The sequence below is a fragment of the Triturus cristatus genome, chromosome 11 (genome assembly GCF_964204655.1).
Source record: "Triturus cristatus chromosome 11, aTriCri1.1, whole genome shotgun sequence".
Taxonomy (NCBI): domain Eukaryota; kingdom Metazoa; phylum Chordata; class Amphibia; order Caudata; family Salamandridae; genus Triturus; species Triturus cristatus.
The window spans coordinates 1,050,308,301-1,050,333,475 of NC_140594.1; the positions used below are offsets into that span (position 1 = coordinate 1,050,308,301).

Sequence of the window (25,175 nt, forward strand, 5' to 3'; positions counted from 1 at the left end):
ATGTCAAGATAACTCTGGTGATTAATGTTCCTACTAGTAAGAGTTCAGAATTGTGTCCTGTGTCAGTTATGGCTCATTGTAAAGTAGTGTGGAGGGTTAATGTGCCTGCTGCAACGAAAGTGTACCATACAGATCACAGAACTGAGTAGGACTAAACTGTAAGTAGCACTATAAAAAATGAAACGTACTTCAAAGAGAGGCTATGGAGAGATGAAGTTCACTGTAGGAGAGTGGTAATGAGGGAAATCAGGAAAGAGGTTATGGGGAGGAGAGCACCAAAAAAGACTGTCGTAACGGCCGCCACCAGTGCTTGAGCCAGCCCTGGCTAGGAGTCTTAGCTCCCCCTCCCTGAATTTCGGATCTAGTTGCACCCCTGTCTACCACTAATTTTTTGGGGGGGTCCTAAGTAGCGCACTACTCACCGAAAGGTGCTTCGACACCTCATCAAGGTATATTAAGCGCTATTTAAATAGAATTACTTAAGTTCTGTGGTATTTCTGGAAAGCACCCTCCTCCAAACAACCCCCCCCCCACACCCAGGACTTACGCCATGCATCAAAGTTCCCATACTTTTATTTTGCATTTACACCACTGCTTAGCAAGAAAATTGAGGTAGGTGGGTGCACTAGCACAGTGTGGAGGTATGACACCAAGAAAACACTCTTCCTAAAAGGCCTGGGCTACCCTTTCACCCCTGGGTAAACTGTCAAACACAGCCATGCAACAATAGCACCGACAAGTGACGTGCGGCCCACGCATCACCCAGGGCACATCTCATGTCAGGGGCGCGCGCCTGCGCACGTCACTCAAACAGCGGCCCCCAGTCACAGGAAGGCGGCGCATCTGCCTTCTGACGAGCCAGGGCCGGAGTTAGAAACCCCGTGTTAGTGTGGGACGCGTCACTCTCGACTCCTTTTTTTTTTTTTTTTTTTTTGCTGCAAGTATCCTTCCGCCGTAGGTCACTTTAAGTGAATAAAAAGTCCCGCCGCAGTCCGCCCCGTTATACACCTCGTTTCACCGCAAAAACTAAGGGAGCGGACCATGCCCGCCCCCTGCATGCCGGCCGAAGCAGTAGCACAGGCGGAGGGGCGCAGTCGACCGGTTGAGAGCCCGAGCGGTGAGCGGGCCACACCCCCAGAGCTGGCGGCCCGGGGAAGTAGTTCCGGCGAGATAAATACATTGCGCCATAGCCGTACTACCTTTTCAGTTGAGCGCTGAGTCGGAGACGGATGATGTCAGGCGGTTCCGCGGACTACAGCAGGTATGTCCCGGGGTGGGGAGAGCGCCGGCAGCGGGGTGTGGCGCCTTCTGGAGTGTTCCAGCGCGATGACAGTTGGGGGCGGGGGCAGAGGGCAGGTTTGACAGCTGGGTCCGGGTACACGGATAGCAGATGGTTGTGTTTACGTATCGTTTATAGGAGGCTAAAGGAGTAATCTGTCTCCATTCTCCACAGTGACATGACATTGAACTGCTCATCTAAGGGCAGATTTGGGGAGCCACAGAATGTGGGCGCAGGAAGCAGCGGCAGGCTGCAGACAAACTTGTGACCGTAGTTTTGTGGGTTTGGTTGTCTTTGCGATTTTGTTGAACCCAGGGATTTGTTGCAAAGGGTGCTGGTACGTGTTGTGTATACATGCTTGGTGGTTTATTTAATGCAATTGTATTGGTGTAGCCTATTGAAGAAGCCGGCCGCATACATTGGCTAGCACTTATACTCTTTATTTTGTTTGCGTGTGGGTTCGGGGGGGTAACTAGCTGTTCAGAGCCTGGGGGAGGACGCCCTCTGCCGTGCTCATCTGGAACGTGCCGCGGTTCTGCCAAATCCGGTGACGGAAAGTTGCCCGGTCTTCCTTGCGCGCGAGCCGGGCGGTGATCCAGAGCAAGCCCGGTGCCAAAGACCAAACTGCGGCGGGGGGAGATGGGGATGGGGGCCGTGGACATCTGTGGGTTTCCAGCCGACCGCGCCTGCCTGCCTCACTTGCGGAAACTGGGTCTTTTAATGGTATTCCCAGCAAATCCTTTTCCTAATACATGGTATTGGGTTTCTGGACGATATGCCAATAATTAATATGCGGGGAACGTAGACTCCTCTTCCATGGGTATAGTAGAGAGCGCAAAGAAAACAGATGGGTTCCCTTGTTTAACTATACCGCTTACTGAGAACAGGACCAGGGCATGTCAACTTGCTTCTGCATAACTGTGTGGTCGTCGTAAAGCTGGTCTGGTGAATAAATCGGGTTATTGTGACCCTGCTTCCTTTTGGCTTCTATTTAGCGCTCCCGGTTTTATGGTATTTATTTTTTGGACATTTCCGTCTGTATTTCGTGTGTGTGTGTGTGTGTGTGTGTGTGTGTGTGTGTGTGTGTGTGTGTGTATATATCTTCTGGCGGTCGCCAGTAGATAGTTATAGTTAGGACCGTGTCTCCATAGGAAATCTGAAAATTCTATTTTGAATAACTTTGGCGCTGGTTGACGAATTTTTCAAAATAGGTGGGGCGCTCCGCTCCGACCCTGAAAGTCTCGGGGTGATTAGTCAAGCCGGGGCCGAGAAAAAAGGGGGGTCTCAAAACACGTTTTCCCCATGCATTTTTCCATAGGACCTTTAGTCGCAGGTACAGCCCGAAAGGCTGAAGAGAATTACTTGAAATTTGGCAGAGGTAGTCCTCAGGTCAGGGAAGTGCCTTTTGCATATATGGAGTCAATCTGTTCAGTAGTGCCTGAGAAAATTGCATTTAAAAGCACATACATATCTATAGCCGCGCACCCTAACGTGCGCGAGCGTAATTCTGATTGGTGGTTACATGTCAGTCAACGTTCGAATCGGTCGAAATCAGGAAGTGTCGGCCGCCATTTTGTTTGTCATCAGTGCGAGAGTGGAAAGGAAGGTGGCGAACGTGAAAAGCGGGCAGGGTAGAGAGTTCCTGACCCCCTAGCCTTTGTCAGGGGGTCCCTGAAGGACCCCGAAGGCAGAAAAAAACATTTAAAAATGTTTTTAAAAAAGGTGAAAAACCATAAAAAAAATTTTTTAAATACGTAGTTTATTGTAAAATAAATCTATAAAAAAAATCATACATACATAACTTAGCATTTAAAAAATCGTAGGTTTCACACATGTTATAGTTGGGTGGATATTTCACTCGTAAAAAAACAATGAAATTCCCCCGTTATAGTTACTGCAGATAACTAACTCGCGCGACCGCCTCTCTATCACAAGGATGATGTCATCAGTGATGTCAAGAGTGATGCCACTGACCATGTCATGAGTGATGTAATATGTGACGTCATGAGCACAGGATTGCGGGGGCGCGAGTTATAGTTATCTGAAGTAACTATAACGGGGGAATTTCATTGTTTTTTTTACGAGTGAAATATCCACCTAACTATAACGTGTGAAACCTATGTTTTTTTAAGTGTATGTATATATATATATATATATATATATATATATATATATATATAATTTATTTTGGGTTGTCAAAAGTTTAGACTAGTATATTACCTCACTTATGCTGCATATGCAGTCATGCTTGCACACCTTGTAGGTTTCAATGATTAACACACATGATAGATCAATGCAGGTATGTGAGAACATGAACATTTTACTATCAAGGTTGTGCACATCTACTGTTAAAGGCTATTTACTAAAATTCGTTGTCTTAACCTTACCTGTCAATCTGCACAGCTATTGATCAAGCAGTCATGCATGACAGCATGTAGAATAATACAGAAATAATCAAGCTTCTGTTTGTATCCACATTTAGAAATACATGCTTTTCTGTCTGTATTTTACTGTAAGAAAAAAATCCTACAAAACGGGACTCCTTACAATTGGAGCTGCATCATGTGGAACATGGCTTAGTGTGGGTTAGCAGTACGACACAACTGGTTGGATCTATGCCGTCACTTTTAGGTAGTGCCTACTGTGTGGCATATTGTGGTTTACCAAGAACAGGGGTGCTTGCAGCTCGCCTGTTTCTTACCTTGTCGCTCATTTGCGTGCTTGTGTCAAACGATCATCTAAATCTAGACATTTGTAGTAATGTTCAGTTAGACTAAGCCTTGCTTCCGATCTCCCTTTCTCCTACCCTAGCCCCTTAGAGTCAACCTTTTATTCAGAGAATTCTGGTTATATTCAGACTTTCTATGTAAAGCTCTAGGGTACCTATTGATGACCTGGAGATTTATGCAACTACTAAATACATCTGAAAGCATTACTTAGCATTTATAGCCTCTTAAAATGAGCAATGCTGTACCTAGTAGCAACGATGCCCCTTCTGTGGAACAATTGCTAAACCATTAATATATAGTATTCTTAGTGTTTACAGGTCTCTATGTTTCTACCACCCATGATAGTTGTAATGACCCTTCATGCCGAAATGGTCCAGCATGTCAGATGAACTTTGGCTAGTATTAGTCACATTTTTGGAAATGCACCATATTTTTAAACGTACCGACAACCCCCTCTTCATTTTTTTTTTTTTTTTTTCTTTCATTTTTTACAGAGACCATGGCGGCCCAGAAGGCATGGACCCCGATGGTGTCATTGAGGTGAGGCCTGTGTCGACGCTTGGCATGCGCTAGTAAAAGCAGACCTTACTAGTTTGGTCACTCCTGACATTTATTTTTTTTTTTTTTTTTGCAGAGCAACTGGAATGAGATTGTCGATAATTTTGATGACATGAATTTAAAGGAATCTCTTCTGAGGGGAATATATGCTTATGGTTTTGAGAAGCCGTCTGCTATCCAGCAGAGAGCGATAATCCCTTGCATTAAAGGTATATTCTATGTTGCAGAGAATTAGTGAGGGGTGGGTTATGTTTGCACTAGCAATACTTGTAGTATATCAAGTGATATGATGGCATACCATCTTTCGGGACTGACCTGAAATGGAGATAACCTTCCTAATACTGATCACTTGTTTAAATAAAAATGTTGAACTTGTTAGGCTGAGTTACCTTTGAGGGAGCAGTAAATGTGTATCCTACTTTTTTTAGGCTATGATGTGATTGCGCAAGCTCAGTCAGGTACTGGCAAGACAGCCACATTTGCTATTTCCATCCTGCAGCAGTTGGAGATTGATCTCAAGGAGTCCCAGGCTCTAGTATTGGCCCCCACCAGAGAACTGGCTCAACAGGTATTGATAGTGTAGTAGACATACACGTGTGTGCTGCACGAGTTTCAAGTTTCACAACTGTTAATGTTAACCAAAAACAAATGCAGGGCTGCAATTAATTTACAAAACCAGCACCCAGATGTGGGTTATCAAAGGCTCCTCCTGAAATGAAACTAAGTGGGTTTATTGGTGATTGGAATATTTTAATTGTGCTGTGCCTCTTTGGCGTTGTCTTGTCACTGTACATTTGTTTGCAGTTGTGCAAAATGAAAAGTGCAGTGCACTTACTGTAATTTACAAATGTTTATATAGTTTTTAATGACGCGCAATTTGCTTTAAAGCGGTTTTTGTGTTTTTTTTGCCTTTCATGGAGTGGTTCAGCTGCATACATGTATATTACTGTAAACTAGTCTGCAGTTTTGCATCAGATTTGCTGCAGTCATTCCTTCCTGTCTGTAAACAGTATACTTCTGGCGTACTTTCATAAGGCTGCCAAACTGGCCTGTCTGCTACACAAGCTGTGCTTTTTTTGCATTAACACAGATCTGTCTTCATATTCACTTGTATTTTAACTTGAAAGCATTATTTAACTTGCCGAACACCTAGTGTTGTCAGAACGTAATAACGACTTTTAATGGGTTATACGAACCTATTGACTGTTGCCATACCTGTTGAAGTTCCAGGCGGATCTAAAAAAAAAAGTATGGTTTCCGCACCACAAATTTCCTTTACTCTTTACACTCTGGCCTCTTGGGCTTCTAAGGAGTGCTGTGTAAAATGCAACAACTTCTCTCAAAGCTGGTGGCAATTATAAATTCTGACTCTGGGCTGCACGTACATTTGTTTAAACTGAAGCGGGGTGTATTGGAGTCAGTTAATTACAAATTCCCTACTTGTGGTTTAAAGCATGGTTTTCTTGTGAATTTGTGTATGATACTGTGCCATTTTACTGGTCTATGTATTACATTTGCCTAACCTTTCTTTACTGAAAGTAAGCAAAGGAGGTGGGGGGGCCAAGTGTAAAGTCTACTATTGACAAACCTGTAAGTCTATTCCTATCTTCATTGTTGAGTGCCATCGGCTGTGGTGGGGATTAAGAGTCAGACTGAAATTTATCTCTACCTCGGACTACTCTGCAGCTGAAGAGTATTCTAGTGTAGGACTCTCCTCCCAACTCTTATGTTCTTGAACTCCTTAATAGGAGTTCCATAATTCAGGGGCTGGAGCGCTGTAGGTGACTAGAGATCTTACTGGATGGAGTGAAGTGGTCTTCAAACCTTCATACAAATGTTTGGTTATTCTTGCAGTGCTCCAGACTTTGAGTTTCTTGTGGTTGCCACGAGGTTTGCTGTAAAATTAGGACGCTGAGACTGGTAGACCTTTTTGTTTGTTTGCCACACAATCCCTTTTTTAGTATTAATACTGATCCTGTTTTTTAGATCCAGAAAGTAATTTTGGCTCTTGGGGATTACATGGGCGCAACCTGCCATGCCTGCATTGGTGGTACGAATGTGCGCAATGAGATGCAGAAGCTGCAGGCAGAGGCACCTCACATCGTCGTTGGCACTCCTGGCCGTGTTTTCGACATGTTGAATAGGCGATATCTTTGTAAGTATGTTCGGGGTTTATGTATGTAACCTAGCACACATGTAACTAAAGCATTTTGTGGTAGTAAATTGTCATTTAGACAGCATGTTTTCCATTGAAATGGCCACTAAATTGACAGACATGCAGTTATGTTGATACTACATAGCGCACACATGTGGAAATCGGGATTCTCTGGATATTCCATCATTTGATCATAAAGTCAAGTGTCTTGGTTTTTAATTTTGATTTTTTTTTTTTTTAGTCTTTTTCCAGTACACATTAGAATTGCAAAGTGCTTCGTTTTTAGGTCGAGCCTAGAACAGCGCATGCGCTGTTGCTCGAATTTTTGTAAAGGGGATTTTCAAAGTGCTGCAGCCGCTGGCCTAAAGCCTGCGTGCATGTGTGCGTGAACGCGCGCAGCCGCCAAAAGTCTCCATCACGGGTACTGTACTTCATGAAGGCGCTTTTGCTATAATCGGCACCGGCGCTTTACTTTTAGTGTTAAAAATAAAGCGCCGGTGCCGCGATTATAGCGAAAGTAAAGTACATAAATAATATCCCGTCTGGGACATGTTCATTCTGCTTTGTTTTCATGTCAATACATTTTCTGTGTTGTTGCTTTTGGCCGTTTGTTTTATTTCTGTCACAAGACACAATCAGATCTTTTGATCACGCTTCACTGTTAAAACAAGCCTTTGCAATGCAATAGGGCACTGCAAGATGTGGCCGGCGGTAGCATTTTTCCCCCGCATCCTTGTTAACGTTTTGTTTCAGGGTTGTGAGCATATTCGATTTGCTCAAAGGGCTGCAAACGTACAGAGCTAAGGCTCCGTGTCAGAAATTACCGCTGCACATCCATTCCGGTAGCACCAGCCTTCTGGACAGCATACCCAGGGAAAAGGCAGTTACTGGCTCGCAGAAAGTAGTTATTTGTCCAGATTCAGCAGTCAACCTGTACTTTGCAAGTGACACAGTTCAGTAATCACTAATATATATGTACCTCGAAGGGCTGCAAGATGCATTGGTAGCCAAAACATATGCAGGGTAAATCAACGCAGCTTTAAAGAGCATTTTCTGACAGGTGCATTATGCAACGAAATTATAATCCTGACGTCCTGCGATTTCGAATTTACCTGCTATTGCTTTTAATGACCTGATGCATTGCACCAAGATCTGCTTTTCAACAAAAAGTGCAGCTTCACCGTCCAAAATGCAAGGGACCCTCGCTCTTTATTTCCTGGTTATTTCCACAAAGGTCAAGATCGGAGCAGAGCAAAGGTCAGAGTCCAGCCATCTTTATCCTGCAAAAGAAAACAGTTTACGTGCCATACACAGCACGGCGTTTGGCAGGGTCACTCGATGCTGTTTCCGTAGTGCACCGCCCTCACAAATCCTGTTTGGGGTATTTTATGCTCTGAGTAAATTAAATAGATCTGCAGCTAACTTCGTACAGATAGGAATTATTTTAAGAACTTCTAGGCGCATAGAGGAAACAACGAACCATAGACATACTTTGTGTGGATTATCACATATTGGCACCAACGAAAACAATCAATACGATTACGGGCTACTATACTGAGCACACTACTAGGGAACCCTATTACAAGCATTGTAAAATAAAATTACAAAATTATAGTGCGGAATTAGTGTTAGTCCAGTATAAATGTAGGCGCACAGCTTGGGGCTGGTTCTGTCTTTGATATAAATGTTCTTTGAAGAGGCATGTCATAAAATGCAACCACAAATCCCAAATCTACTGGTGCCTAACGCAGCAGTTTTTCATGGTTTTGCTAGATTATCGCTAGAAAAGGCGCTATACACTTTATCAGATGTAGCTTTCTAGATCCACTCACACACAACAACACATGCACACACAACCCCACACACACAACCCCACACACACAACCACACACACACAACCACACACACACAACCACACACAACCCCACACACACAACTACACACACACAACCAACCATAACCATACACACAACCACACACACAACCACGCACACAACCACGCACACAACCACGCACACAACCACGCACACAACCACGCACACAACCACGCACACAACCACGCACACAACCACGCACACAACCACGCACACGCACACCCACATACACACACAACCACACACACAACCACAACCACACACACAACCACACACAACCACACACACCCACAACCACACACACAACCACAACCACACACACAAATGGAGGAGACAACTGCAGCAGGAACTTTGGCTCGGTCAGGACAGCAGAACCACCGGAAAAGGAACCCCTCGGCACGACCTGAGCAGCAAGAAGTTGTCACTGGAGACCTAGTGATCTTATGAACAATAGTGTCATCAATGATCTAATCCAAACTGTGACAAATAACATCCCTATATATTGCAGTACCATAAAAACGTCAACAAACATTTGCATAGCCAATAGGTCTCGCCTTTGGGAACTTATAAGTGTTTTGCCATGCAACAGCTGTTGTTGCACCAAGGATATTGTGCTGCATAACTAAATACTTATAAGGTCCCAAAAGCGAGACCTATTGGCTATGCCAATGCTTTTATGATTATGAATACATTAGGTTATGATTTTATCGTAGTTTCCCAATTCAGCTCCATAAATGATTGTGCCTTAAACCTTTGACTCAGTGCTTTATCCATGAAGTACGTGTTATGTCCAGGGAGGCAGTGCTATTGTATTTACAATCATCAACATTTCATCCAGAAGGGTGAACCAGAAGCCTCTTCCATTGTGCACCCAGGGCCAGATTTACAAAAGGCTTGTGCTGCCCTTACATCACGCAAGATGACACAAGGCAATGCAACTCCTTAACTGGGATACACTAAGCCACACAAAGCCTCCTTGCTCGGCTCTACGTGGTTTAGTAAATTCAAGGTAACACGAGGCAGAGCATTTTGCCGCCTTGCATTACCTTGTGGCAGGGAACCGTTCCATGTGTGAAGTGTCGGCGTTCCCAGGCACCCACACATGGATTTTGGCACATTCCAAGATTCAGAAGCAGTAGTAAACCTGGGTATGCGTCAAAATAGTATGCCTCCCGGACTCAGGTGTAACATGGAGAAATATCTTTATTTCTCCTTCTTACTTCCTTTTTCTATGGGCCAAAGCATTCCAAATCACACATAGAAAAAGAACAAGCATTTGCAATGCAATAGGTCTTGCATTTGCGAGAGTTTGAGCTGTTGGCATTGTAAATGACAATGCCTTTAATTTATGTGTTGGTTTTTAAAACATAAATGAAAGGAATTGCCATTTACAATGCCAATAGCTTAAACTCTCGCAAATGCGAGACCTATTGCATTGCAAATGCTTGTTGATTTTCTAATTGCATAGTACATACACTTCTCTTTCTGGTATTTCCTTTGTGTTGCAAAAAAAGCCTTAATACTCTATTCATTGAGAGGAAGAGAATTTGTCCAAGCACGTCCTCCAAACAAATCCTCCCATAACACACATGGTGTTTAGGAGAGATCACTGAACGGCCAGATGGCGTTTGTGCTAGTTAACCATTTCCATTGTCACATGAAGGGATTTTAAAGGTTTTCTTTATTAGTTATAGCCCTTTATGATTAAAAAGCATTGTTTATGCTTATTTAGATCAAAGCAGTGGTTCATCTAGCCACTCTTTTTAGGTCTCGGCTGGATAGTGCATATGCGATCTCTTCGAGACCTGTTTACTATCAGTGGCTACAGCTTGCCCACAGGCTTGCTGTTTGTTCTCACCATGTCACTCTTGTAATCTGTTCCCATTTGCAGTGGCATGTACGGGTCATGCCTATCCTTGTAATTGGGCCTTCCCTAGAGCATGAGCCAAGTACTTGTCTATCCACAGTTCCCGTTTTTGGAGCGTCGAGCTTCTTCCCCTTTAGGCACTTCTTAGGAGTGCTCGTTTCACTAGCTCCCGCCCTCATTCATGCTTGCTAATATTTTTCCCACAATCCTTTTAAGAGGCAATTCTTATTTCTATCGAATCGTGAAAAGCTTCCTAGAGACCCAGCTGCGTGTTTTGAAATAAACTCCTGTTAAACGCTCAGTGGACATTGTGCAATACAGAACGCTAGTTAGTGTAGCAAGTATATTAATAAAACAAATACATTATGCTAATATTCGGCTATTGCTGTATACTAGACTACAAAAAATGTTAAAAAGCAGATGCGTGTGTGTGTGTGTATATATATATATATATATATATATATATATATAATATAATTATTATTATTTTTTTTTTTTTTTCATGGGCTTGGAGCACTGTAGATTTGAAGGTTTATCCAGAAAGCAACACAGAAGATAACACGGTTTGCAACCGACCTGCTCAAATGTGTTGAGAGGAATAAAACCTTGCATTGTATGCATTTGGAATATTTTACAGTATCTGAAACAGCAAAAATGTTTCTTGACCTGCATGCTTCACGTTTACACAAGGGTGCAAACCAACTGCTGCGCTTTATTTTAATTTTTTCTGATGCCACCTGAGAACCAGCATTTACAATACAATAGGTCTCTCCTTTGGGACTAAGTTTTTAGCTATGAAGCACATTATCCTGGGTAAGGCGTTTCTGGTATTTTGGTGACCTCTGCTGGTCGTTTTCTATCAAGACTGTTGAAATAGAGGCAGTTGCTAGAAAACATAGTCCCTAAGCGGAAGCAAACAAGCCATGGGTAGATGGTCTAAAGCCCACACAAAGTACATAAAAAAGGTCTTCAGACGGCGCAAGTGCTGTCTAGGCTTTACCTAAAAAAAAAAATCAATCTAAATTACCACTTTCACGTACGCCATGACATGAAAGTCAACGCAAGCAAACAATCTTCTCCTCTGCTTTTTGTAGCAGACCGCTTGAGGCTAGATCTGTGGAGCTCAGTTTCTTAGCAACTGCAGCTTGCAATCCCACGTAGTGTTTGTCTGCATCCCAAAACTTGCAAGCGAAGTTCCTGCACACCTCACTGGGCCCCAATGCAGCTTCACTTTGCAAGTTTGGATTTCCCGGCTTTTAAAAACTGTGTGCTAGAAACCGAACTGCAAAGTGAAAAGAAAAAGGTCTGTCTCTGTGGTATTCTTACACATGCTGTGATAGAAAGGCATTGCAAACGGAACTCATCTCCTCAGTCCCTGTACACATTTATTTAGCGCTTTTGACTTTGAAAAGGTGCCAAGGAGCATTATTGGACAAGTCCCACACAACGTGGGGGCTGTGATTGGTTGTAGGGGAGCTGCATTGTAGTGTGGTGTATATGGGAAGCATTTTGGTCTCCTGATGAGACACGAGTGGTGCTGTCTTGGGTCGTAGTGCTTTATAGTGTGATGTTAGGAAGAAAAATAACAGTGCGCAGATGGCCCCTAGGAGAGTTCTATGGTGACAGCCGAGCCACCAACCCCGTCCTATGCTGGATACAGGCTGCAGCAGTCCAGATAAGAATCTGGTGAAATTCACTAGAGATCCGCTGGGATGGGCTATTTTTAATCCTCCAATCTGGAACCTGTCGTTACATTATATGCTTTAAAGTGTCCAAGTGACAGGCATGTAACTTGCAAGGATGGACTATATTGAACAAAAATACTAGTTGTATTGTAGAGTTTATAATGTTTCAAAGCACCCAGTCGAGCGACTGGTGAATGGCAGGTGTGGGAACTACAAAGATGGGCTATATTGAAGTCATCCGCAATATATTGTTAATGTAGAGTTCTTGTTCATTTAAAGAAACCAATTGTAATGGATAGTTTCTCTTCTTGCATTTGTGTCCTCGTAGGATTTGTTTAGAAGGGCTGATGGTGGCATGTCCAATAGATGGTCCTCATTGAGGATTGTGATACGAATGTTCTACCAGTCCACCCTGGGGTGCAGAAAATGAACCCTTGGTCTGCACGGATTACAGGCAACTGTGATTCATTTTATATAGACAACTGGGAGAAGTAAAAGTCCTGCCAACGGGATGCATTTACTTCATTTAGCCGTGGTAGCGGGGCTAACCAGTAAAGCAGTAGACACTGCACACAGGTGTTATCTCCCTACTGGCGCAATCATGCTGTCTAAAACCATCCTTTTTATTTTCTACCTAAAATGGTAATTGTAAAATAATGCTATTGAGAGGCAGTCATGCTGATATAATCCAGACTGGGTGAACTAGTCACATGTGGACCTGCCAAACTTGTTAGTTTCCTGCTAATAAACACACTTGGGTCACTGTTATGTGATGTACTTTCACACCTACATTCTAAACCCAAAATTGTCCCAAATCTTACTACATACTGCCCAAACGCCATTCTATTAGTTTCCTAATAAACCCAAGACAATTCAGTACATAAATCACAATTTAGCCAACAAATCTACTTCAGTGCATACCCAGGCCAGGGGCGCAATCACAAAATTCAACCAGCTCTCTTCCAACCCTTGTTCTCACCTCCCTAGCCCTCCTGTCACCACCCGGGCTCCCGTTCAGCAGGGGGGTGCGCTTGCTCTGATCGTTTTCCCGTGCGGCCTCCGTCTCTCCGTAGCTCTTCTTGCCTCCGATGTTCTTTCTCTGCCTCCCCGTGCCCAGACCAGGACAGCTTCTTGGCCACTTTAGCCATGGCAGGCGCTGGGAGACCCGCTGCTGGGACTGCGGTCTAGGCTCCTAAGCTTGGTACAGCAGGCTCCGCTGTTGAGACTGGCTCGGCGCTGCCGGCAGATCAGCTGTTTCCTATTTTCCCAGGTGACTTGGTTGGAGAAGTGATCAGCCGACTGACAGCCGCACAGGCTGCTGGGAGTCCGGCCACATCCTCCAGACTGCTTAAAGTGAGCGTTCCGGGCAAGTAGTGTCTCCATCTTTCAACGGTGTCGAATTGTTATTTTTACTGTGTTTTTCATTATTTACAGATACTATAGCATGAACCTAGGCCAAGAGCACTTCACACGCGCGCCACATTAAATTGCGCAAGGTAAACTTCGTTGATGTAGGGACAGTAGAGAAGTGGGAGATTTAAATAAAATAATAATCGGGAGAATGTATTTCTTCCCTTGACTTTTATTGAAAGTGAGGCAATTCAGGCGGGAGATAGCCAAAATAAAGCGATTATGGCTTTTTAAACAAGCATTTGCAATGCAATAGGTCTCGCATTAACGCAGGTTTGAGCTATTAGAATAGTATATGACATTGCCTTTTATGTTTTGGTTTTAAAGCCATTGTCATTTATAATGCCAATAGATCAAACTTGCGTAAATCCAAGACCTATTGCATTGCAAATGCTTGTTTGTTTGACTTTCAGCCATGCTGAACAGCAGATGTGCCTCTATGCAACATGGTTAAGACATTCACACTAACACTATCTTCGGCATTGTCGGGAGCTAACTGCTTTGCCAGTGCCTTTTGCTGTTGGCAAGAAGGGTAATTCCGGGTAGACTCTAAGACTATTACTTTTACCTGGATTCCTGGCTTTAATCCAAATCAACAATATCACAGGCCTGAGGCAGTTCAGCTAGGTCACCCAAGCACCCTTTGTTTCTTTTCACACACTCTTATCTCCAGCAAGATTGTCGCATAATTCTCTTTAAAAACGTCTCTTTGCAGTCAAAGAAAATTAAACGCCATTACCCATGTTACAAAGAATCGGCAGTAGTTTGTCAGACTAAATCGCTGGGCTTTTGACCGGGGCTTTAAGTGGGCTGTGTTCTGCCGCTACTCAGAACCGACAGTTCTTAAAAGCAGGTACTGAGACGGGCCCCTACGGGCTCTCCATTTTTGCCCTCCCCCTCATGGAGGAAAAAAAACCTTACCGCTGCAGCAGTACCACCCTTCACTGCCTTTGTAACTTCAGAGACTCGTTTTTTAGTTATTTTAGGCTCATCATTTCAGAACTGAAGAATTTTCAATATTCTATCCAATAAGCCAAAGTTGTTGCTCATTTATTTGAAGCGATCTACCGTTGGCAAAGCCAGAAGTCCTGGCTTGTAGGTATAATATTCCTTGTTGTATCATATAGTTGGATGCAATGACAAACGGCAAAATACCAGTTGGGTGACACTATGCTGAGCACATGTTTAGCTTGCATGTTTTAAGGCACGCCCTTAATTCAATTCGCCACGCCCCTTTAAGAGGATTCCCCCTGTTTTTTTCATCCCACTTAAAGCCCTTTTGACCTGTTTGAAACACCATCACAAATGTGCCAAATAATTTAAAATCTTCTATTGCTTGGTCTTGCCTGACCCTCCAAAAATTGGCTGGCAACCCATAATTAGGAAATGCTGGTATATTAACTCTATTGTTTAGTGTACTCCAGTATATGCACTGCAAATATTTGTTTTCTAACTTTCAGGACTGTGTAATGATCAACATTTTGGTGTTCACTTTAAGCAGTGTTGTAAAATGTCACTGGTGGAATTGGTAAACTAATTTCTTGAGCTGATAATTTAACCGTAAACTTGTACTTCTGTTCAATAGCTCCAAAATGGATAAAGATGTTTGTCTTGGATGAGGCTGACGAAATGTTGAGCAGAGGATTCAAGGATCAAATATACGAGATTTTTCAAAAGTTGAGCACCAACATTCAGGTATGGCTTTAACGGCTGAAACTGTCTTCTAATCCAAATTGGCCTGCACCAATTGACTATTGTATTCCAATTCTTCCGCAAAGCAGGAAATTAAGGGGGGGGGCTAAAGCAGCATTCGGAGTGTAACGTGTATGTATAGCTATATAGACTAACAGATGCTGATGTCTGCTGGTCCATCCAGCTGGGTCTCGATGAGTGCCTTTTGCTCAGCCACATTAGCAGGGCAGGTAGTAAGCAGGTCCATCAGATCAAGATGATTGCATACATAAATATGGTTGGGTTTATTCGTGTTGCACACTAATCTCCCACGAGGTGCTTGAGCAGGGGTGTAAACTGGAAGCCCCCTGCATTATTTGAAGAACCAGGTCTTAAGCTTCTTGCAAAACTCAAGTAACGAGGAGGGTCTGAGGTGTTGTCATTCCATGTTTTATATAAGAGCATGAGCTACCTGTTACGCATTTGTGAATGCCGGGGGTGTGTGCAAACAAGTGAGGCTGGGCGCAGGCGTCTCGGGCTGTGAAAATGTATGCAGCTCAGGTAAGTGGGTTCTGTAGGTATGTGTGAGGAGTTTGAATGGCTGCATTTGTGAATGGGGAGCCAGTGGAGTTACTTGAGGTGAGATATGGGTGCAGAAATAGAAGTGGAGCATGTCTTGCGGCAGTGTTCTCAAGGGCCAGAAGTCTATTCAGCTGTTGCAGATTCCAGAATACAGTGCACTTCGTAGTAGTCTGCTTGTGATGGGTGCTTGCGTGACATTGCGCCTGGTGTACTGCAAGAGCCACTTGAAGATTTTGCCTAGCATTCATAGGATGTGGTATGTTGGCCTGTGCAGTCACGTTGCGCTTGTTGTCCTGGATTATTCTCTTCCTTCTAGAGTGGGCGATTGGTTTTAGAGTGGGTCAGTGTTCCTTCAGCCACCAGATGTGGTCCTATGGGGGTAGGCCTTATTTTCAATAGCCAGTACTTCAGTCTTGTCGAAGTACGTTCTGAATTAGTAACCTGCTTTTATTCCGCAAGTCTAAAGCAAGTAGCTTGTTGTGTTTTCAGGTGGTTCTGTTGTCTGCAACAATGCCTTCTGATGTCTTGGAGGTGACCAAAAAATTCATGCGAGACCCAATTCGCATACTCGTCAAGAAAGAAGAATTGACCCTTGAAGGCATCAAACAGTTCTATATTAATGTAGAACGAGAGGTATGGTTGTCAGATTTACTTCACTCTGGGATTTGGCATTTTGCAGAGTGGCTATTGCAAGGATATTGATGACTGTATTCAAGTTGTGCAGCAATGCTGATATGGTGTTCACAAGCAAAATGAAACTGGCTTTTCCATATGGCTCTACTGCGCGCCTCTTTATTTTGATGTCTGGTTGTATTAATGCTGGAGCCGCAACTGGCAGTTTGGAGTCCCGTAGGCGTCGCCTAAGATGTCATCAGTTGAGGACCACTTGATCAAAGGCTGTCTGATGTTGAATGCTTTATGCCCAACAGGCTTGTACTGTACAGAAAGTACTACCCTGCGTTTGGCCTTTAGGCGTGTATTTTGTGTAATTTCGACCAGAGCTAGTAGTTTTGGTGCTGTGGTAATTAAAGGTTGTGTGAAGCCTTTCTGCTCCACATTCGAGGTACTATTCGCAATCACTTCAGCCCGATTTTCGGATTGCAGCCATTCAAAAGGCTTACAGTAGGTTTGGGATTCTTACACGGTCACAAGTGGAATACACACCTGGTGTGACATGAATAGCGGACACTAAGTTGTCGGATGTAGGAAAGGCTGGATCAGCCTAAACTAGTGAGATCCGAGCAACATTGGACACTGGTCCATAAAACACGTCAATAAAAGCCTCGTGTGCTGAGATTGCATCGACTGGTTTTGTAAACAGATTATCCTAGCTGAAACTATGTTCAGATAGTGATTATTTAATGGAAAATAAAAATTCAAATCCAGATTGCACTCTTATTAAATTTTTAGTTTGTCTTAAACTTTAAGCCATTATTAATAACTTGTTGTAGACCAATCTCTTGTATGCTATTCAGTATTTCTTTCATTAGGCTTGTATGCAAAATATCCCAGCCTTACTGACCCAACCTCGAGCGCCATATTCTAAATAAGATGACTTAAGAAAATGGTTCACTGAAAGTAAACCCAACCTAATTTTCCAATGTCTTCTGATTTTTCAAACTTTTAGGGATGCAAAAATGAGTACATAAAGTTAGCTGCATTGGAAGTGCTAGTGATGCTGGACTTTTTCTTGGAAGTGGTTAATGCACTGCAGTCCTCAATTGAACTGGTATAAAATGTAAAGAGTCTCGAAGGACATTGACATTTTGATTTGTCTGTGCTCGATTCTTTTAGTACTGATCTATACTAAAGTGGTCGGTGGAATGTTTGAATTGTTCTCAGCCACTAGTAATTGCTTGGGGTCTCACCCCAGTACATCTTTATTTTGTACACCATACCGTCTCCGGGGTTGCCAGTGGCTGAGATAAATTGAAGTATTCTTCCTTTACCATGTTTTTGCTTGGTCCCATGTAGTCCATCTTATTTAAAACCTTGACTACTGCTGAGCTGGTTAATAGAGGCCCCTGCAAGGTACTGCTAAACTGCAATTCTTTAGTGACACGTGCCGGCCAATTCGATGTTGGGCATGCAGCTTTCTTCCTGTTCAAGCCTCGTGTTAAAATTAATAAAACCAGGTTTACTCCTGGTCTTTATAACAATGCTAGCAAGTGCACACAGCAAGGTGAGAGGTGAGCTGATGTGACTTGGGTTAACCTCTTTCTTAATGTCTAGTAGTTTGGTGCGACAAATGTGAAACTTAAATGCATGTTGTTGTCTTCCACCTGTGCTTGATTAATTCTCCATTGTCTATTCAGGAATGGAAATTGGATACGCTCTGTGACTTGTATGAGACCTTGACTATTACCCAAGCGGTGATCTTCCTCAATACGAGGAGAAAGGTTGATTGGCTTACGGAGAAAATGCATACCAGAGACTTCACTGTATCTGCCTTGGTAAGCAACTGCATGAGTCTTCATCGAAACATCAGCAATTGGCAGAAATTACGTTTTTTTTTTTTTTAGGGTGGCTTAATCTTACTCTGATCGAGTTGCTTTATGTATGTGGCAGTGCATAATCAAACACATCTGAGCTACCCATTTGTTCCTTTTGGACATCCATATGGGAGTACAGTATAACCTCAAATGTGCCTTTACACCTGGCTTTATCTTATTTGGCCCGAGTAAGTGCTTTTCGAAAAATGTAGTATGATCTTTAGGGGTGGTTTGATGTCTCCATGAATGCTGTGAGGGGTCAAAGTTCCTTTCTAAAGGAATTTTCCCTTTAGTTGCAAGGTAATTATGCGCAAGTACAATTGGTTATAAAAGGATGCTCAAGGAAGCTTGGCTGACCCAATGTTGGCAATACACTTACCTGTTTATTTAAAGGGGGGGGGGGGGGGGGAAGAGTTCCGTTATTACTTCTTGTTATGAAGGTCTCTTACGGTCCAGAGCAGACTTCTTCAGAACGGGTTGAGTGCTGCGAATCAAAGCTATAGTAGTCTGCCTCTTTGAATTTAGGGTGCATAAGGTACAACAGCGTTTTCACTCCCACCTTCTGCAGCCTTTCACGTGTCTGGTCAGCTGTTCAGCACCAATAACCTCTCAGAAGTACTGTTGGCTTCATGAGGTGATGCCACATTTAGAGGAAGTGAAAGACCGTAACGAGGTAGGGGCATTGCCTGAGGAAAGGTAGTTATGTGGGGAGAGGTTTGAATTAATGGAGGGGAAGTGAGACGGTAGCAAGGATTGACAGTGGGTGTCATACGTGAGTGGAAATTGTTGGTTATCTAGACAGTAGCATGGACTGTGCCAAGTGATGTGTGCTATGCTAGATGGGGCAGCAATGGATCAGGCCGGGGGGGGGGGGGGGGGGGGAGTAGACCCTAGTTCCAGTGAAGGGGTGGCACCGAGCTGAGAGAACCTAGATGGTAAGGGTGGAGTTGTCTGTCCTGTAATCTGCTAGTGCCAAGGTGCAATCCTATGTAGGCTTTCCCACTTCCTCGACTAGAATCCGCCTACCCACACTTTATTTAATCCATCGACTAAAAGTGGTTATTTAAAAACACTTGGATCGGGGGGTATTCCCCTCCCTAATGTTACCCTCATTAAGCCACACTGGCAGCGTCTATTGGATGGGTTCGCCTGGCACCTGTGTAATGTTGCCTCATTTACTTTGAATTGTCATACTATTGTAATGCAAAGCCATATTGCATGCCTCCTTCCATATTACAGAAGGGGACTATGAGCGACCCCTTGGGTGAAATCCCTGGTGTGCCAACGACGCACTTTCTGTAACTATACTCTGTTCGCTACCTCCTGAATGTGAACCGGTTTGAATGGCAACTTATTCCAGCCACTGATGGTGCATCTTCCATATTTCATGTATGATCATCGTCCCATGAGTTTCTTTGCCCTGTCTAGAGAGAATAAGTTTTGGTAGGTCTTAGGACTTGTTGCAGTAAATCCTCCCCACCAGCTGCTGCCCCTCAAGTAGACTGGGACAAGTTCTATCTCCGTCACTGAACTGCTACTTTTTAAAGAAGTGTACATGCACCACGACCTAGGTTATGGCATGTTTGTTTTGAACCGCCATTTTGAGAAGCAGGATAAGTTACAACGTAGCTACGAGTGCTATTTTGTCGTTCCCCCTGCAAAAATTGAATAGATTCATAACTATCCCTTTCTGTTATGATGCATCGACAGACGGGGACGCTTGGTCTCTGACATTTATTTTTATGTTTTTTGTTGGCATCAAATCGAGAATTATGAAGGCACTTAAGCTTTTACAACTCTTTCCACAGCATGGTGACATGGATCAGAAGGAACGTGATGTCATTATGAGGGAATTCCGATCTGGATCTAGTCGTGTGCTGATCACCACAGATTTGCTGGTAAACCTCTGCCTGCACGTTATACATTTTTGTAGGCTCAATTTATAGGGTACTTTACCTTCTTGTGCGGTTGACAACCTTGTGTTTTGGTGCCTGAAGTACAGTCGCTTATTCGAAATGTGTATTCATTTATGCAGGCTCGTGGTATCGATGTACAGCAAGTATCTTTGGTCATAAACTATGATCTACCAACCAATCGTGAAAATTACATTCACAGGTGAGTTTATACTCCTGGTAGATTATCGTCTAAATACATACGCAATTTTTTCATTCACATAAAAACTAGGCAGTGAAGGGCACATCATTATAAAAACATTTTAATATTGCACTGGTCACGTAGCAATTGTAAGATTCAACGTGTGCCTGTGCAGTCTTTAGGGCAAGTGGCTATTAAGAGTAAGTGCAATGCCCCCCAGACTACCCCGCCCCATTTACCGTATGTTTACTGTCACTTGGAGTAATTAGTTAACTTCAAGGGGTGGGGGGGGGGGGGGGAGAGGAGAGGAGTACAACCGACGGGGGTAAACACTGCAGTAACACTGAATTGCTAGCAGACCAGTGCAATTTTATAACTACAGTGCTTCATTTCCAATGCACTTTGTGAGCCAAGCCATGCTGATACATATGGCAGATTCACGTTGCAGTATTGCTGAATCTTTGTCGGTCCCCAGCTAAAAGAAAATTTGATTCATACTATCCCCATCTGTTTTATAACAGATGTAAATGCTTGGTCTCTTACAGTTCTTTGGGAAGATATCTAAGTTGGCTAATAAACACCATGATTTATAGAGAAGCTGAAATCATTAAATACTCTCTCCAAACAATTTTTTTTAATTATGTAAGATAAGTTGAACTGCTCCAGATCTAAGGAATTCCTCAACACCTGAGAATGGCCCACTGAAGTCATGGGGTTTGGCTCTCCAGGAGCAAGAACCCTGATCTGGTGGCGGTATGGTGGCGCCAGTGCAACACGGACTCTAAATTTGAAAGGTAAAACTTTTTTTTTTGTCAAGGCTTTCTTTGGCCGTAGTGAAATGACCAAGCGCCTTTTTGTAAACTACAGAAAAATCAAATTTTCAGAGGGGGAAATGTTAATGTGTTGAGTGCATCTGTTTGTGAATACTAGCATGGCAATGGCACCCTTGCTGCCTAGGTTTAATGTGACATTTTATTTCTCGTGTGCAAACAATTAACAAATCTAGCTAAGGTGTGTGTGGGGGGAAAAAAAAGTTGCTATCTGACAGTCATGTAGTGTCCTAGTGCATGGGGTGAAGCAACCTGTACTTGAAGCTTCACGGTTTTCATATCTTAACTTCTAAATTGTTGTTTATGTGCAGAATTGGTCGTGGTGGACGTTTTGGCAGAAAAGGAGTGGCCATAAACTTTGTTACAGAGGAAGACAAGAGGATTCTTCGTGACATTGAGACTTTCTACAATACTACAGTGGAGGAGATGCCTATGAATGTGGCAGATCTAATTTAGTCCCTTGGATGAGATTGTGATTTTTGAATGCAGTGCTAGTTGTTGCGGAGGCTGTCGCGACGTGCATTGCATCTGCATCGGAAATCTATTGAATCTCGTCTCAATGCTCCTAACGGATCAGAAATACACATTTTTGACAAGCAACGTGACTTGTCGTGACCTAGTGTGGGGGAAAGCCATTGGCTTTGTGCTCTTTGCAGAGTTTAGACTGTTGGGTGGGTTGTATAGACATGGGGTCTTTACATTTTTTCATATTTACATTTTTTTTCCTTACTTCTATTGAAGTGTTTGTATTGGATGTTCTTTATCACTTAATAACTTACTTATGGACTAAAAGATACAAGTGCTGTATAAAATCAGCAAATTATGTTAAACAAGCATACATGCCTTTATTGAATATTAGTCTAAATTGGAAATGCCTTGATATAGATTTATTTTTTCACTTTTGTTGTATTTATTCAAAGTATTTAAGGAGTGATTAAGTGTGATCTGGACCCTTTATTGCTAAGCCCCATCAACCTATCCTATGTCTTAGTTAGGGTAAATCCCAGTGAAATTGCCACATTTTGCACGTCTTAATGAAGTTTGAATGTTAATAAACTAGTCATGTTGACTTCCAACATACCTTCAATGTCCAATAATTGTGATTTGCACATTGCTATGACCTTCGCGTTGTAAATTAGACTTGTTGAAGATTTCGACTTTAGCATGTTGATGACCAGTTCCAGCAGTTGGTAAAATTATATTTTGTGAATTTAATCTGGATTTCTCTGCTGATGCCACTTTATTGATTCCTGCTTGTTAATGGTTTCTTTTAAAGCCAGAAACATGGGCAGCCATTTTGGATTTGTTTTATTCGTAGGATTGTCGCTAAATATGCGATGCGTGAATTGGTAGCAAACTAGTTTGCATTGGCAAGTCCCAAAATGTGTTTAATATGCCTGCTTACAAGGATTCGAGATGTAATGCTTTAAAACGTGTTGGTCACTGCTGTGTAGTGCAAACCAGTCTGGTCCAGTGTCTGGATATAGACCCGTTCAAATCTATAGTTTTAAATGGTAGAGATTCTGATCTGAGTAGACCTCCTATAACCATATTCTTTCCAAGTGAACTTGAGTTCTTGCACTTGGGGCTATGTGATTGCCAAAGGAGGCTGGATTTGCACAATTGCTGAGTTAACGCAGCAAGAACTTTTCTGTGTGCCTACTTCTAGTCCATTCATACCACTAGTACAGCAGACAAAATTCTGGTTACCAGACTGGATGTCTGTTGGCCCCTTCCAGTGCTATACTAGCATTTTTCCAAATGCTGCGGTTTTATGTGCAAATTGGTTCACCTCTGCTATGTCCCTACACACAGTTTTGGTCACTGGTTGTAGTTTGTGTGTATTAGAGGCATACAAAACAGTGCAACAGTGTAGCTGCCAAACCACTAATGTTGTGGAAACATCTGCTTATGTGTAAAAAGACTACTTTGTTTTTCTTATGGTCTGATAACCGAGTGCCTTTTAGAATTTATATATCATTCTGCAACTTGGTCCAGTGGCCCTGTCCAATGTCCAACTCTTGGATGGAAACGCCAAATATTTTTTTATTAGATAAAATATCATTTCATTGAGCTTCTTATTGCTTTCAGCCACATAGGCTGACCAGGAGAGCATGTAAAATGGCTTTGCCTTGCTCACCCCCGCAGAGGAACGTGTAACGAGCAAGGTTGCTGTATATGTTGCTGTAGGTTTTCCCAGATTGCGTGTGATGCAGAGCATATATGGTGTATTGGTCCTATGTTAAAATGCTAATCGACTTGAGGTCAATAAAATGCTTGTTTGGCTTTACTGTTACCTAGCTGATGATAGCCACGTCCCGGACTTAAGGGCATCCTATTAATTATTTGATTTAGGGGTTGCAAATCCTCCCTGTTCTAGTCGAAAGACTGCTGAAAGTGATTTGTGTCCTGCCTCGTGCAGGAGCATTTCCATTGCAATGGTCCATCAGTGTGGGCTTTTCTAGTTAAAGCTTTACTAATCGTATGTGATGGGCACTTCCTCTGCAACCTGTGGAAGGGGGGGGGGCGGGTGCAGTTTGCTACTTACTAGATGTTCTGAGTTTCTTTTGTGCATGATTGATGCATAACCCTTGTGCTCTACAGACTTGGAGCCCATTTGGGGGGGGGGGGGGGGTCAGCAAAGTGTGCTATCATCTACAGAGTAACTAACAAAAGATGTTTACCAATCTTTATTACAGTAAAGTGGTTTAGAGACCAAACTGGTCTCATGCGAGAATGTGCCCCATCATTGACTGACTTGCACACTTGGGTACACTGGAAATATTTCTGGCTGATTATTTCTGGCGAACTAGTAATCTAAACGAAGTCTAGAATTTGTTGTCAACTGGACTTTTAACACCCTCCTTTCTGAAAATGTCTGCGTCCCCCCAACAAATCTGCAACGTTTTGCAAGGTTGTTTAATAAAAAATATATAATGACTTAACTTGATGGAACTCGCTCAACCGTATCAAATGATAAAAGCAAATGTTTTGTAGTTCTTGAGCAAACCCTCAACAGCTGACTTGCAATAGTTATATCAGTTTACAAATTTTGTGAAAAATACAGAAAGTTAGTCCAACAAAAATAAGATGACTTGGTAGAAGTTCAAAAGAACTGTCCTGTTGCCGCCGCCACGACGCCTTCTCTTGCATCATTAGGTTGCACGAATTAATGGTCCCAAAATGTAGTGTTATCTTAAATATCAGCACTTGGCACAAGATTAGCCATTTGGCTGCTATGAAACTATTTAAAATGTCGAGGGCTGCAGCTATGTTTCTATCCTCGAGTACACGTGGGAGGCTTGCCAACTTGCTGTGATAGATCACACTAGATATTTATAGTTTGGGTCTTTCTGAATAGAAGGTTTGAGGTTGTGTGTCGTTTAAAGGGCCTTTTTGACACTTCCTTGCGAGCTAGGACATAATGTTACTTATTGCCCTAGCTACTGTTTATTTTGCCAATTCACATGTTCTGGGTGGACTGGAAAGGTCTGGTTGATAATTTAATGACACTGCATGCAGTGGCCTAACGTGATGCCTCTCGCTTTCGGAATTCCTTCTGGTAAGATCTTATTTTACCCCTTAAGTATTTGAATTTGCCACTCGTCCTATGACGAATAAGGACCTGGTGCCAAAATACTGTTTGACTACTGATCGACTAACAAGTTGGGTCCAAGTTGTAGGAAATGTCTGGGTTATTACAATTTGTTGCCCTCTGCCTTGTGTCTTCAAATGGCATGCATTGAGAGCAGAACCTTCATTTGACCTTTTTGTTTTGTGCTTGATGTTGGAAAGTGCTGCTGTTGCGTCTGATGTATCAAGTTTTTCTTTGAAGTGTTTGATAATCATAGTGGTTTGATTTACTACAAGGATTGTTTACTTGTTTAAGGTGGTCGTAGAGCAAACCTAATCAGATGGCGAGTGTCTTGATTTAACAAAGCTATAAACC

At 42.9% G+C, this 25,175-nt stretch overlaps 2 protein-coding genes and 3 non-coding genes across 6 annotated transcripts in view; 4 read left to right on the plus strand and 1 right to left on the minus strand.

Moving 5' to 3' along the window:
• The window catches only part of LOC146785959 (uncharacterized), a 59,349-nt gene extending 58,018 nt beyond the window's left edge, over positions 1–1,331 (minus strand). Inside the window, exon 1 of the mRNA XM_085635342.1 lies at positions 1,200–1,331. The gene's annotated coding sequence lies outside the window, so the exon portion shown is untranslated. The remainder of the gene's footprint in view (positions 1–1,199) is intronic.
• EIF4A2 (eukaryotic translation initiation factor 4A2) lies at positions 853–22,306 on the plus strand. 2 transcript variants are annotated; one of them, XR_014970831.1, is made up of 12 exons: positions 1,111–1,261; positions 4,503–4,548; positions 4,643–4,775; positions 4,995–5,134; positions 6,553–6,721; positions 15,143–15,252; positions 16,300–16,443; positions 18,126–18,263; positions 20,111–20,200; positions 20,338–20,417; positions 21,044–21,190; positions 21,538–22,306. XR_014970831.1 is itself a non-coding variant. In XM_085635341.1 (11 exons), exons 1-11 carry the CDS (start codon positions 1,230–1,232, stop codon positions 21,680–21,682), a joined length of 1,227 nt encoding a protein of 408 aa, XP_085491467.1. In that variant the 5' UTR covers positions 853–1,229; the 3' UTR covers positions 21,683–22,306. The 2 variants fall into 2 exon arrangements, 1 of the variants encoding a protein (XP_085491467.1); XM_085635341.1 differs by lacking the exon at positions 21,044–21,190 and having other exon boundaries at positions 853–1,261.
• On the plus strand, positions 4,846–4,917 carry LOC146785963 (small nucleolar RNA SNORD2). Its single transcript, XR_014971472.1, has one exon. It is a non-coding gene; the product is annotated as a small nucleolar RNA SNORD2 (small nucleolar RNA).
• Positions 17,905–18,073, plus strand: LOC146785964 (small nucleolar RNA SNORA81). Its single transcript, XR_014971300.1, has one exon. It is a non-coding gene; the product is annotated as a small nucleolar RNA SNORA81 (small nucleolar RNA).
• Positions 19,909–20,036, plus strand: LOC146785965 (small nucleolar RNA SNORA63). Its single transcript, XR_014971287.1, has one exon. It is a non-coding gene; the product is annotated as a small nucleolar RNA SNORA63 (small nucleolar RNA).
• Positions 22,307–25,175: the final 2,869 nt, after the last annotated feature.

What these genes read in the sequence shown, in the direction of transcription:
- EIF4A2 (XM_085635341.1), top strand. Translation starts at nt 1,230, where the DNA reads ATGATGTCAGGCGGTTCCGCGGACTACAGCAG. An exon ending in GATAATCCCTTGCATTAAAG is followed by an intron (nt 4,776 to 4,994) that starts GTATATTCTATG and finishes TACTTTTTTTAG; the next exon opens with GCTATGATGTGATTGCGCAA. An exon ending in CCAGAGAACTGGCTCAACAG is followed by an intron (nt 5,135 to 6,552) that starts GTATTGATAGTG and finishes CCTGTTTTTTAG; the next exon opens with ATCCAGAAAGTAATTTTGGC.